The sequence below is a fragment of the Pyrus communis genome, chromosome 8 (genome assembly GCF_041283825.1).
Source record: "Pyrus communis isolate YQ-2024b chromosome 8, ASM4128382v1, whole genome shotgun sequence".
NCBI classification, from domain to species: Eukaryota; Viridiplantae; Streptophyta; class Magnoliopsida; order Rosales; family Rosaceae; genus Pyrus; species Pyrus communis.
The window spans coordinates 13,799,273-13,814,423 of NC_142572.1; the positions used below are offsets into that span (position 1 = coordinate 13,799,273).

General features: G+C 37.0%; 1 protein-coding gene across 3 annotated transcripts; it reads right to left on the bottom strand.

Moving 5' to 3' along the window:
• Positions 1-736: 736 nt before the first annotated feature.
• Positions 737-4,346, bottom strand: LOC137718168 (Pentatricopeptide repeat (PPR) superfamily protein). 3 transcript variants are annotated; one of them, XM_068457669.2, is made up of 3 exons: positions 3,660-4,340; positions 1,439-3,268; positions 737-1,208 (listed from the first exon to the last, which is right to left on the bottom strand). In XM_068457669.2, exons 1-2 carry the CDS (start codon positions 4,255-4,257, stop codon positions 2,040-2,042), a joined length of 1,827 nt encoding a protein of 608 aa, XP_068313770.2. In that variant the 5' UTR covers positions 4,258-4,340; the 3' UTR covers positions 737-1,208; positions 1,439-2,039. The 3 variants fall into 3 exon arrangements, with proteins under 3 accessions (XP_068313770.2, XP_068313771.2, XP_068313769.2); XM_068457670.2 differs by having other exon boundaries at positions 737-1,226; XM_068457668.2 differs by having other exon boundaries at positions 887-1,291; positions 3,660-4,346.
• Positions 4,347-15,151: the final 10,805 nt, after the last annotated feature.

Sequence of the window (15,151 nt, forward strand, 5' to 3'; positions counted from 1 at the left end):
AAATACAATCGTGTCTCGAAAATAAGGGCACGGAGCTGTTATTGTCACACTAAAATAGTCGTTGCATCATACGTTTATCTTTATTGTTATTAGGAAAAGAGGTGCTAGTCAGTGTTTTGTCATTGGACGCACTCATTTAGTATGTTGGGGTTGGCTGAAAACAAATCGCTTGACAATCCAAATCAGATCAGATCTCTTGAGACTTGTCCGTAAATTTGGTCCTCAGACATACATTATCCAATCCAATTGTTCATACAGGGTCTCTTCAAGCATGATTGACTAGCACGATCAAAATAAGTGCAAAAACCACTGTGAGATTCATCCAACTTGACCCCAACTTCCACAGGGATGATACATTATCTAACATGTAACACAAATGTACAATCCTCTTGAGACTATCTATTATGCTTCGGTGTATCTATATGCCAAAAATTTTCCCTGTTAGATTTTTAATCAAAGTCTAATGACAGATCTAACGACAAATACTCTCAAAAACTCCCTCTTATACATCGTAGCATCCTAAATTTTTTGCAAGAAAAGTGATTTTCACATACCATTTTAGCTTGTTACACTGTTTAATCTTGGCCATTGATTTAGTTTGATTTATTCACCCGATGGGCATTAATAAAGAAGTGTGAGTTGCTAAAAAGGATGTATGAAAATCACTTTCCTGTTCACAATACTAAAACTTGCGTTCCACCATGTTTTTGAATAACATATATATTCACTATAAAAATTTCATAATAAAAACCGTTCAACTTCTTAATCTTCACTTAAAGATCGTCCATACAGAAAATTATTCGAATTGAAAATCACCTAGTCATCCAAATTTCTTTGGGATGAGGAGAGCAACTTACATGGCACGAGACACCGTGGTGGTGATATATTCCGGGCTAAGACTTCATCTAGCATCTAGTATACACTGTACAATCCTCTAAACACCAAACTTATCAAATGATGAAAATGCCTTGTCCATAACAAAAGAAATTGTAAAGAAAAGCTGCCAGTAAAATACAACACTCCCACAAAAACATAGAACGGCAGGTAGCTACGTTTTTAGGGTTCTTCAGCTTCTTCAATTTCCACTTACAAATACGAGAAAAAACTTCAACTTGTCTTCAATTCAACCCATACCCCGTTAATGTGTGTTCTTTGAAGCCCTTCGACAAACTCTAAATGAAAAAATCCAATGCACATGCAAACAAGGCCTGGTTCAAAGAAAAAGTCTAAGAAATATATCAGTTGTACTATTATATGTCGCACCCCATCCTTCAAGTTACGTTATTAGCCACTGCAAGTTAAAAATAACATGTTTACCAATGTGTTAAAAATACTATATTCTTAATTTAGGTTTAGCATAATCCAACTAAAGCAGTTTGACTTGATTACACCGAAAATAATATATTCTTGATTAAAATGTCAACAGTTGGACATTTACCTGCATACAGTGTGTGTTTCAGTGGTTGACTGCCGCATAATTACCAGAAACACTGACCTCACCATCCTTTCGGGCTATGCCGGAACCCAAAAGACTCCAAAATCCAGCTTCCACTAACTTTAACAAAAGAAGCATTGTTGGTTGCCCCCTCGCCACTAGTCCACTTCACTTCTTAGATACATCTGGAAATTTTATCCCACCAAAGCTTGAACACACATTCAACTTATGTTTCGGTCTCTCTTTTACTTGCACCCGTACAATTTAGCTTGTACGTGTAGTGAACCTGTATTCAAACCACTTGACTTCATAACAGAAGCCCATTAGGATTCAGAACTCACATCTAAATTGCAAGAAGTTTAACATTACTAACAATCTCAATTCATGAAAGGAATCCTCCAAAAGTAGCTGCCCCACAGGTTTTCCCATATAAATATCAAAGTTTTACCAATCGGCACATGAATAAAGATTGTTTTGTTACTTCTGCCTGAAATAACTCTCAAACTGCCTTTCTACTGCACCTGCAGTTAACTCACCTTCCTCGCGAAGAATGCCAACAGAATCCAAAACTTCATGTCTAGTACCAAAGAAAAGAAAGTCAATATCACTGGATGTTAGCTTTTCTCTTAATATCCTCTATCAACTGGTTCGCTATTGATACAAGATTTTCAGGCGATCTTCTAAACTTGACAAGTTCTCTTGGATCTGAACAAGTTTTTAACAAATCAGACATTGCTTCGGCCTTCTGAACTATAGACTTTCTCCTTGCGCGAGATGCATCTGCATCTCTGACATATGTATCCGGCAAGTTTGTTGAATGGGGAACAGAAGACATCATTTTGCACAGCTTCCGAGCCATTTGATTCATTCCTTGTTTCCTCAACACATCATCCATTCTTTGGAAAGTAATATACTGAGGAACTAAACCCCTCCGTATCATGTCCTCAAACTCTTCAAAAGCCTCTTTGAGTTTATGCATATTGCAAAGCAAATGAATCAACATGGTGCTCGTAGCTAAATCCATATCCAATCCCCTAGATCTCATTTCCTTGCTAACTTGAATTGCCAAATCCAATCTCTCCTCCTCGCACAACATCTTCAACAAAAGTTGGAAAGTAAGCCGATCTGGGGTATATCCAGATTCAATCATTTTGGTATAAAGGTTCATTCCATCCTCAATTTTCCCATGCTTTGAAAAGTACCTAAAGAAGTAGTTATAGGTTGTTGGAGTAGGGGCAGTACCCCGACTTATCATCATCTTAAGGATCTTACTAGCCCCTACAAGGTCTCCAGCCTTGCAATAGCCCTTTACCAGAGAATTGTATGTTGAAATAGTGGGGCCTGATTCCAGGACCAAAAAGCGCTCCATCATCCCCAGCGCCTCTTTTAACCTCCCAGCTTCCCCCAACGCATCAATTATTGGATTATACACAATAGCATTGGGCTCAACTCCTTCCCTCCTCATCTCGCTCACCAACTCAATTGCAATTTCAGCGCGACGCATCCGGCAGTATCCTTCCACAAGTGTACCATACGTTACAACACTAGGTTTCACATTCTCCCTCCTCATTTCCACCCAAAGCCGCTCTGCCTGTTTCAGCTTCCTTGATCGGAACCATCCATTCAGCAGTATATTATAAACACGAACTGATGGAATCCAATTCGGATGCAACTTCCTTTTCCTATCGAAGTATTCTGAAGCCACCCTAATGAGGCCTTCCTTAGAAAGGGAATCCAATAATACTTCAAACAAACTCATTTCTGCTTCAGAGTTGAGAAATGAGTCTAAATTACTCGCAAACTCAAAAGTCCGAATTGCAGATTCGGGCATGCCTGCATAAATGTACCACCACAGAGAAAAAGATGATGGATTTAAAATCAAATGAACTTATCCCGATATCAATGCCATAAACACAAAATATGATTTTAAATTACGCATGCCTGCATCAATGCCGTAAACACAAATATGATTCAGTAACTTCAGGCTACCCCACTTAACCAGCAGGTGCAAGTTCATATTTTTAATCTGTTTCACATTGTGCGGGGCCAAAATTACGCAGAGATTACCAACACGTAAAATAAAAAATTGAACTAAATCTTTACCAAATACAATCCATTTCAAAATTTCCCATGTCCAATTGAACGAGTAAATTCAATAACTAAACTCAAAATTTAAATTACATAATTCAATTAAGTACAAGTATAAAATCACATAGCAATGTACCTGCGCGAGTATACCGTCTAATCATGATCACAAACGTATCAGCCGAAACCAAACCGGGCTCCTCATCTCCTCCGACCCGATTGAGAATCAGAGACCAGGCGGAGTCGAACTCCCTCGACTTTGCCAGCACATTGATCATGGACCCGAAGAGCTTCGCGGAGGATCGAAACCCGGGCTGCTTCTCCGCCCAAAGAAACAGAGTGTGCAGCAATTTGGGCGACGAATCGAAGTGGTCGAACACAGCTTGTACCAGACCCGGACCCGGCTCGATTCCGGTCCGGTCCAATGCGCTCTGGAGCGATGAACCGGGGGAAATGGTTGGGTCGGTGAGCAAGTTAGCGATGATGGAGAAGTCCATCGGTGAAAAACTGGGGCCGGAGCTAGGGTTAGGGTTTGTGTTTGGAGCGGGGTTTGGGTGCGGGAGGGAGCAGGGTACGTCGGGTGGTGCGGGCCACTTGATGATGGGATTGCCGCGTACGGAGAGCCATGATTGGTTGGAGAAGAATCGCCGCGAGCGATATAGAAGATGGAGGTTAGGGTTTGGTTTGAAGAGGAAGAGGGTGAGAGAGAAAAATTGGCGGGGATTGTAAGATGGCATAACAACCGGTGAACTCTGGTAACTGAGAGACTGAGCTCCAGATTCAGTTCAGCTTTAGCCTGTTTAGGGTCCTATAAGAATTACTTTCCGAAATCAAAGTATTATTACCATTTTAAAAATCACATTCTTAGTCCACACAACTGTAATTTTCTTTCTTAATATAGAAAATTTAGAGTGTAGAATAAGATTTTTGAAGTGTTAATAACAATTCAATTCTAAAATATTGAAATGTTTTATAGCTGTATACTCAAATTATGTATTTTTTATATTTTATTTTTAGTTTTGGATATATTTTGTTCATTATTTTTAGAGTGATTTTGTATAAAATCAATAAAAATTATAGGGTAAATTACACAAAACTACCTCAATTATTAATCTCACGACACTTTCATACCTCATCTTTTTAAAATGACAATGTCTTACCTCATGTTACGAATTTGGTCCAATGTTATACCTTCCGTTAGTTTGGCCTTAAATTTATCAGTTAAGTGCTGACGTAGCTTAATCCAGAACCCACTTTCTATTAAAAAAATTAAAAAAACTAAAAAAAAATCATTTAATATTTTTTAAATATTAAAATAATAAAGAAAAGTAAAAAAACAAAACAAAACAAAAGCTCAATTCATCCCTCTTCCCCCTCCCCTCTTTCTCTCTCTTCTCCCCCATCTTCATCTTCTTCCCTGCAACCCAGAAAAGAAAAGAAAAAAAAAAAAAGACCAATTTGTCTTCCCCCTCCCCACCTCATCTTCTCCCCCACCTGAGCCAACCTGCAACCCACAAAAAAAAAAAAAAAACAAAAACAAAAAACAAAAAACAAAAAAGAAAAACCATCTTCATCTTCCTTGACCCCCCCTTCCCTGCAACCCACCCCTTTCTTCCCCCCTCCAATCTTCCCTAAACCCTCCACACCCACTACCTACAACCCAGAAGAAAAAAAAACTCAAATCCCGTCTACCCCGACAAAAGCCGATTTCACCGGTGGAGAACCTAGGGGTGGAGAAAATGGGGGGAATGGGTGTGGATTTAAGGAGTGGGGTGTGTAGAGGAGGGAAGAGGGTGGGTGCGGGGAGAAGACAAATTGGGAAGAAGATGAAGATGGGGGAGAAGAGCAGAGAGGATGAGGGGAAGGGGAAAGGGGAAGGGGAAGTTTGGGGCCTTTTTTTTTTTTTTTTTTTCTAAGTTGCAGGTAGGGGGAAGAAGATGAAGATGGGGGAGAAAAGAGAGAGATAGGGAGGGGAGGGTGGAAGGGACGAGAGAGAGAGAGATTTAATATAAAAAAATTATTTTTTTAATTATTAAAAATATATTTAATAATTTTTTAATCCAGTTGGATTAGTGAGTGGATCTCATATGTAGCCACGTCAGCACTTAACAAAAAAACTGACGCAGGTATTACATTGGCACAAATTCGTAAGATGAGGTATGACATTATCATTTTAAAAAGATTAGGTATGAAATTGTCGTGAGACCAACAGTTGAGGTAGTTTTGTGTAATTTACCCAAAATTATAATATTAACAATACATCAATAATATTTATATTAGTTATAAATAGTTTAGTCATATATTGTGATACTTAAATGCATTTAAGATAAACGAAAAGGATGGTGCTACCACTCAGTACTATGGTCTAGTGGTATTCATCTTTACTTGTAAGTGAGAGATCTTAGGTTTGATTTTTGCCAAAGACGACTTTGAACCACATTATTGCTAGCTCATTGTGAGGCTAAGCCTACCCCATCTCTTTTAATGTAGATAATATCGGTTGTTCAAAAAAAAAAAAAAAAAAAAAAGATGTTGTCATACCATTTTACACTTCTCACAGATAATATCGTTTGTTCAAAAAATGAAAAAAAAAAGATGGTGCGACACCATTTTACACCTCTCACACACACGTGTTAGGATACCATAACAGATGGCACAATAAGATAGTGACAAGTTTACAAAGCTCGTTATTAGTTGGTTGTTTGAAGATGGGTTGTTAGAAGATAAATAGTAGCTTGTAAAGGAAGGCAAAACAGTTAATGAATTATATTGTTGTTGTGTTATACATTCTCTCTGTGCAATCATTGAAGATGTGGAGCTAGGTTCTAACTTCAGCTAAAATCTTGTGGTTGTGTTATACCTTCTCTCTGTACAACCATTGAAGATGTGGAGCTAGGTTCTAACATTGTATTAGCTAAAATCCTCCTCCGTTGTAGAACGTGACAAATGTCACGCAAGACCATGGAATCTAGAGTTTCCAATCTGAAAACCAAGTTCGATGAATTCAAGACTTCTTAGGACAAAATCTGAAACGAATTCAATACCCATGATTTAATTCTTCTTCAATTTGCAGTTGCTTATGGCGAAATATAGTTGTGAATCTTCTGCAGCTACATTGGTGCGTCAACCGTTCATTAAAATGATATCTCCTATCTCTCTTATGAAATATAGTCGGTCTCAAGCTTCAATCCTTCCACAAGGAAAAGATTCAAGTCCGAAAGAGAGCAGATCAGTTCTTCTCTCAGTTTCATCAGAGATACAAGTGCAAGAGTCGCCCTGGTTTGCGACCCAAATTGAAGAAATTCAAGAAGGTTCGCAACAAACACCACGACGACAAGCAACGCCAAGCCTCTGTACCAATTCTTGGCTTTCAATCATTACTACTAGCAACAAGGCCACTTCTTGATTCTACTTGCAGTCTGGCTTCTGAATTGCTTGTATCAAATGTGCAAAAGTCAAATTTCACAGATCATGGGTACAAAATGGTTAATTCTATGAACGAAAGATTCAAGTCTTCTGGTTTTTCTCTCTCTGATGGAATTGTTATAGATTTTCCGGTCCGTTTCAACGTGAGTTTCATTCTTGATGTAAAACAGATGTTAATTCCGAGAGAAATGTTGGTGTTCACATGGGCCACGTGTTCGAATTGTTGCACTCAACAAATAATTATGCTTTTAAGTTCAAAGTCCAAGAATAAAGATTGTGTTTTGGGTTCTGAGTATTCCAAGGTGGTCAACTATGAAGTGGGTTTTGATCATTCCATGATCATTGATGGGGGGGATTATGCTCGTAATTTGGGATTGCATCATTTGGAAGCTTGTATGAACAAGAACAGAAAAAATGAAAGAAAGTTAACCCTCTCCATATTTGAAACTGGTGATTTGGAGACATAAAGCCCTTTAGGTTTCTTGATGGCACGACTTTTCTTACTTACAATCCGTTTTATAAAATGTGGTACTCAGGTTGATTTGTTGTTCTCAATCGTGACGACTGCAAGGGTATTCAGGATAAGGGTGGAGGCTCCAAATTCAGGTATATGGTTGCTCCGAAAATTCTTTATCCTTGAATGCATGAATCTGGAAATTCTACTGAATATAGTCAAACGATAGATATGATGTTGGTCTCCTTAAGTGGAAAAAATTTTGGACGAATTATTTCAGTCACAATGTCCTTAGATACTAAACTCTTGCCCACAACTCAAGTAGTTCATTCAATGATAGACATATTCTAATTGCTGAGTTGTGAGGGAAGTTGCAACGATCTGTCCATAATTATTAAGGTTTTTATAATTTTATAGTGTGAATTTACAAAAATAAAATATCTAAGGTAATGAAATTTCGAGGACGAAATTTTTCTTAATAGGGGGTAGGTTGTAACGACCCGTATAAAAAATTTACATTGTGATTAATTAAAATTACGAAAATAACCCTAACAACATAAGTGTTGACTTTTGTCCGGACACATGTTAGAATTTTTCTTATATTTTATTCCCGTAGCATTCGTCGATGCGAACACATAGGTGAGATCGGAATCAAATTCGGAGTTAAAACGAAGCTTGTATGAATTTTTGAACATAAGGGTATTTTTGTAAATTCACGCTATAAAATTATAAAAGCCTTGATAATTGGGGACGGGTCGTTATAAAAGTAGTGAACAAAGCAGGGAAATTATTACTTTTGGGAATTACAAACAAGTGTCCAATAATGTGGTTCAAATTCACCTTTCGCAAGAATCAAACCTAAGACCTATCACTTACAAGTGAAAAGGAATACCACTAGACCGTAGTACTAATTGGCCACCCATGTTGATTTATGTCATTTGATCTTCTTTAATTTACTTGATCTGACGACCGAAAATTGAGAGGAATGTGGGATGTAAGAAGGGGTGTGGGGATATCCCCACGCAACAAAATTACAAAATCTACCATTATGGGTGGCACCCACTTCAAATGACACCCCTTTCTCATATTTTTATATTTTGGAATAAGTCAATCCAGATTCAAAAAGTGCAGTTTTCTGATTTTGGTTTTATTGGATTCAGTTGTTGCATTGCAGTGTCTATTTCTTGGTTCTGTTTTTTTACATTACTCACACGCCTCTTATGTTTCACACCTCATGCGACTCTTTTTACATTTAGATTCAAACACTACATTCATTTCCTAATTATGAATTGCAGACCATAAAACTCTTTGCAAACTACAATTGCTGCGCAGATTAAAATAAAATTAATCAAATGTCAGGATGCACCAAAAATTTGCAATTAGGGTTTGTAGGGAGGACATATCAAAATTGGACTATTAGGACTGGCAATCGTAACAATATAGTTAAGAGACCATGAAACCAAACACACTTTGGATTTGATTTTGCAACAGTAGAGAAACATGGGTAGGATTGTTGTAGTTGCGACTGTGAACCTGTGAGTAATTCCTATCTCCATCCTAGTCAATCACCTTGTTCCTGAACCCTACATGTTAATCCTACCCAAGACAGCAACTTTCATCCTTTCAATCTAATGTGTGAACTGTTTGTGTTTCGGATTTTTGGGTTGTAACTTGTAAGAAAGGATGAGATAAGGAATAGGATAAAGTTAAGAGAGAAGGGTATCATATTTATTTTCTACGTAGCTTAAACTCATGTGGCATGCTTCATTGTCCTATGCATAATTATTTTATAAATATGTTATTGATTATGTCAAAAAAAAAAAAAATTGGTTATTGATGTATAGCTAATTAATAAAGATTTTGTTGACCTCTAATTAAAATCATTTTTGTTAATTTGTAGACATGTAATAGTTTAGCAGGGATTAACTAGCCATTGAAATGTTTGTTTAAAAAAAAAAAAAACATAGTGTTGACATATTCGATAATCTTCAATCCCGTGAAACACGCCTAACCTAATCCATCTAACAAAGAGTTGGGTGGGTTGATTTGTTAGGATATAGTAGTGCCAAGTGTTACATGTACAGCTTACCATGTGTCTGTGTATCATTGGTTTAAGTCTTGAGTTAGTTATAGCTGTTTATTTATAAGACAAGTTAATGTATTGTATTCATTCATTAAGTGGTAATGAAAAATTCAGTTTACAAGAGACTCTCTCTACATTTCCCTGCTCGTATATTTCTTACTGTTATCATGCTATCTTCATCGATCAAGGCTCGCGTTGTCGATTAACGATCTTATTGCTTCCGCTTATCTGATTCTTCTTGTTGATTGATTGGAGTGTTGCCTTCGTTGATTTACAGCAAATTGTAGTTGATGGTGATTGTCGGTGAAGTCGGTGTCGTCGTCGGAGTTCATCTGAAAACCTAGTTTTTAGGGATTTTTCATGGTGTCGAGTCGTTAGAGTTCAAGAAGGTGATATTCTTCTTATTGTTTGCTAATTCTTGATCAATTGAATCTTGATTCTTGTTCATATAAACCTTAACAATTGGGAATTGTTGTTTGAGTTCTCCCTTGCTACTGTATATTGTGTTTCTGTGATTTGCTTATCTGTGAAGTGATTTATCTGTCTATGTATCTTCACGATGGTTACTCCTGCTCAGTTAATGCTTACACAATCACCTATTTCTTCTCTGATTCCGAGTGTGGGCAATACTATCATTGTGAAATTAGATGACTCTAACTATGTGACTTGGAATTTTCAAATGGAGTTATTGTTAGATAGTAATGGAATTCGTGGTTTTATTGATGGATCCATTATGTGTCCTACCAATTTTGTTGACTCTGAATCTGAGGGAGAGGTTGATGATAATGCGCCCATAGTTTCTTATGCGTATAAGGTGTGGAAAATTCATGATAAAGCATTGATGACTTTTCTTACTGCTACTTTGTCCACTACTGCTTTATCTTGTATGATTGGATGTCAGAGTTCTCAAGAAATGTGACTTAGTCTTAGAGAACGTCTTGCGAACATGACTAGGACTAGTATAGTTCAAATGAAAATTGATTTGCAAAATATCCAGAAAGGGCCTAAATCAATCGATGCTTATCTTCAGATAATTAAGGATACTAGAGATCAACTCGTTGTCGTTAGGGTCTTCATATCTGATGAAGATATTGTGATTGTGGCTCTTCGAGGCTTACCTTATGAGTATAACACCATCAAGGCTGTGATTCGAGGTTGTGAAACTTTTGTCTCCTTGAAAGAGTTGTGCTCACAACCTATAGTTGATGAGTCCACTTTGCAAGAAGTTACAAAGCAAGTTCCTTTGATGTCTGTTATGCTAGCTTAATCTTCCAAGTCTAGACTAAATATGGGTAGTTCATCTGGTCTTTCACAGTTTCATGAATCACAATCATTTCAATAACTGCCTTTTCCAACTCAGTTCTCCCAAATGCCTGTTTTTGGACCATTTGCTTTTGTGTCTCAAACTGGTTCAGGGTCTTACAATAATTTCAGAGGAAACAATTATCAGGATCTTAACCCCCTGAATCTCAATTCTCTGGAGGTCCTTCATATCAACAACAATTTCAATCTGGTTTTCAGCCTTTAGGACAACTAATGTCATCACCTTAAGCTTGTCAACCTTTTTAGAAATGTCAAATTTGTGACAGGAAACGGCATTCTACTTTGAACTGTTTTCAAAATAGATGTCAAATTTGTCATCGTGTTGGACATACAACCACTACATGTTTTGACAGAAACAACTCCGACTCTCAGTCTTTCATTCTTTCACAAGGGTATTAGCCATATACACAGGGTTATTCAGTTTCACAAGCTTTTGGTTCTCAGTTTGTTCAATATCCTAGCATTTTATCCCAATATCCACCTTTTACTGGTTTTTCTCCACAACAGTATCATTCATCAGGTGGTGTTCCTCCGGTTGCAATGAACGTTAGGACTACTGGATCATCTTCAGCTCCACAATAAAAGTTTTGGTTGCTTGATTCTGGGCTACCAATCATATGACATCTGAGCTTTCTAATCTTCAAATGGCTGCACCTTATCTACGGAGACTATTACTGGTGCAAATGGTGAAGGTTTACCTATTGCACATATTGGAAAATCTAATCTTCATACTAAGTCTCATACTTTTCGATTAAATTCAGTATTTTATGTTCCTCAGTTATCATAACATCTGCTCTCAATAAATCAGTTGTGTCAAGATAATCATTGCCGATGTATTATTGATGAATCTTTTATTTGTGTGGAGGACAAGGTCACCCAGAACGTTTTGTTTCAAGGGTTGAATAACAATGCAATTTACCTATTCCTATGATCAAACCTCTACTTCATTCTCCAGTAGAATGCTTAGGTTAAAAAGTTTCTTCTACTTTGTGGCACTATAGGTTGGGTCATCCAACTAATTCAGTTGTTAAAATAGCTCTTAGTAAGTCCTTTATACCCTTTCCATGTAATTCATCACCTCACACATGTATAGCTTGCTTGGAAGGCAAGTTTACTCACCTACCTATTCCTTCCAATGCTTCCAAGTCTGTAATTCCATTTGAGGTCATTCATTCTGATGTATGGGGTCCTGCACCTCAAATGTCTATAGAAAGGTATAGGTACTATGTGTCTTTTATAGATGAATGTACTCAATAAACTTGGATTTTTCCAATGATCAATAAAGCTGTTGTGTTTAGTGTTTTTTGTGCAATTTCAAGCATTTGTTCACAATTTTTTCAATTCCAATATTAAAAATTTTCAAAGTGATGGCAATGGGGAATATATTAGTCATCAGTTTCACTCTTTTCTTAACACCAAAGGTATTATTCACCAAAAATTTTGTCCTTATACCCCAGCTCAAAATGGCCTAGCTAAGAGAAAGAATAAACATGTGGTTGAGAGTGCCATTACTTTACTTCAGAAAGCCTCTTTGTTTTCTAAGTTTTGGTATCATGGGTATGCTACTGCTACTTACTTAATTAATAGGACGCCATCACTTGTTTTGGGTATGAAATCTCCTTTTGAGTCCTTATATCATTATCCACCTAGGCTAGATCACTTAAGGGTGTTTGGATGTGCTTGTTACCTTTCTATGAAGCCTTATAGATCAAATAAACTTGAACCTAAGACCATTGAGTGTATCTTTTTGGGGTATGTCGCTCAATGTAAGGGGTATATTTGTTATTCTGTCAACGATCACAAAGTCATTGTCTCTAAACATGTTTTTTTTTATGAAGATGTTTTTCCCACTTTGGAACCATTTGTTACATCTGAACCTCAAGTACCTGTGTCTACTTCAGTTGTTCATCCAAATACTTTTGTGCCTACCCCAGTAATTCCTATACCTTTACCGGTTGTTTTTCAATATAGCACCATTGCATCTCCTTCTGTTACTTAGACCCATTCCTGCAATACTAGTGATCTTGTCCCTACTGGTTCTTCTCTAAGTTCAAGAACAAGTTCTAAGTTCTCAGCTGATTTAGAATTATATCCATCTACTACTACTTCATAAGTGTTAGAGCTCCAACTTGTTACTATTCCAGCTCAGAATTCACATCCTATGCAGACTAAGTCTAAGTTTGGGATTTTTAAGGGAAAAAAAAAAAAAGGCTTTTCAGGTTCAGTTACATTCTGCCAATGACATAGAACCATCATCTTTTAGTATTGCTTCTAAGTCTTCTCATTGGAAAAATGTTATGAATGAAGAAATGTCTGCACTTCTTCAGCAACATACCTGGACCCTTGTTCCTTTACGTTCTGATAAAAACCTAGTGGGATGTAAATGGATATACAAGATCAAGAAGAATTCTAATGGATCTGTTGCAAGGTATAAGGCTAGATTGATGGCCAAAGGGTTCTCATAGGAGGCATGTCTCGATTACTATGAGACTTTTAGTACTGTTGTCAAACCAACAACTGTCAGGTTAATGTTGTCTTTAGCTGCAACCAAAGGCTGGAAGTTGAAGTAACTTGATGTAAAAAATGCTTTTTTACATGGGTTCCTTGAGGAGGAAGTTTATATGTCTCAACCTCAAGGATATATTGACAAGACACATTTAGACTATGTTTGTAAGCTGCAGAGATCTTTGTATAGTCTCAAACAAGCTCCAAGAGCTTGGAATGACAGGTTCACCAAGTTTTTATTTTCTTTGGGATTTAAGTCTTCATATGTTGATCCATCCCTTTTTGTCAAACATAATGGTCATTCCATCGTCATCCTCCTCTTATATGTGGATGATATCATCCTCACTGGTGATAGTGCTGATCAAATTCAATTTGTTATCTCTCAATTAACTAAAGAATTTGATATGAAAGATTTGGGAATTCTGCATTTTTTTTCTAGGCTTACAAATAGAGTATCAATCTCAGGGACTCTTTGTTCATCAGTCCAAATACATTAAAGTAGTTGCACAAGTCTGATATGCTTAATTGCAAACCTTGTCTTGCTCATTGTCATCCCAATTAGAAACTATTGAATCATGACAGCTCAGTTTACTCAGATCCTAAGAATTATAGAAGTAATGCAAGAGCTTTACAGTACTTAACTTTAACTAGGCCTGGCATTGCATATTCTGTGAATCAAGTGTGTCAGTTTATGGCTTTATGCACTCTCCTTTAGACTCTCACTTTGTTGTTGTCAAGAGAATACTGAGATATTTCTAAGGTACTTTGGATTGGGGTATTTGTTTTCGACTTGGATCTTTGTCTCTTAAAGCATACACTGATGCAGATTGGGCTAGGGATCCCAATGACAAATGGTGTACCATTGGCTTTGTTATATTTCTGGGTAACAATCCAATTTCTTGGAGTTCTAAGAAACACCACATTTTTAGTCGGTCATCTACAGAGGCTGAATACAGAGCAATGGCAACAACTACTGCAAAACTTATGTGCTTACAACAATTACTCAAAGACTTACACATTGATACTTCTCTACCTCCTTTACTTCATTGTGATAACATCTCGGCTATGTCTTTAGAAAATAATCCTGTTTTGCATTCCAAAGCAAAACACATAGAGATTGATTGTCATTTTGTAAGGGAGCGTGTTCAGCAAGGCACTATTTCTTTGCAGTTTGTGGCTTCTATGGAACAATATACAGACATTCTCACCAAGGGTTTATGTTCACCTTTGTTTTCTGCACATTGATCCAATCTTATGCTTGGACAATCCTAGCATAAGATTGAGGGGGAATGTTAAGATATAGTAGTGCCAGGTGTTACATGTACAACTTACCATGTGTTTGTGTATCATTGGTTTAAGTCTTGAGTTAGTTATAGCTATGTATTATATTCATTCATTAAGGGGTAATGAAAAATTCAGTTAACAAGACTCTCCCTCTACTTTCCCTCTCTACATTTCTCTGCTCATATATTTCTTACTGTTATCATGATTTTCCTATTTGCCTCGGTGGAAATAGTTTGTGTGAATACCTACTCAAACCTAGTAGGTCAAGTACTATCCGGCTGAGACTCAACCCAAGCCAAACCATTCGATGCCCACACCTAAATTGTTCTTACCATTAGTCAATCTAGTTTGTCTTAGAGCATCCCCAATGAATGACTATATATGAGGCTAAGAAAAAGGTGGATATGGTCCAATTTAGAGTTTTGAGGAATTTTTTGGGCTCTAAAAAATAATCTCTCCCAATGAAGGACTATATAGCTTTCGGACTCTAGATGGGGCTATCTATTTATTTATATAGTAATTTGATTATGCAGTAAATTTATTTTTGTCTTAATTT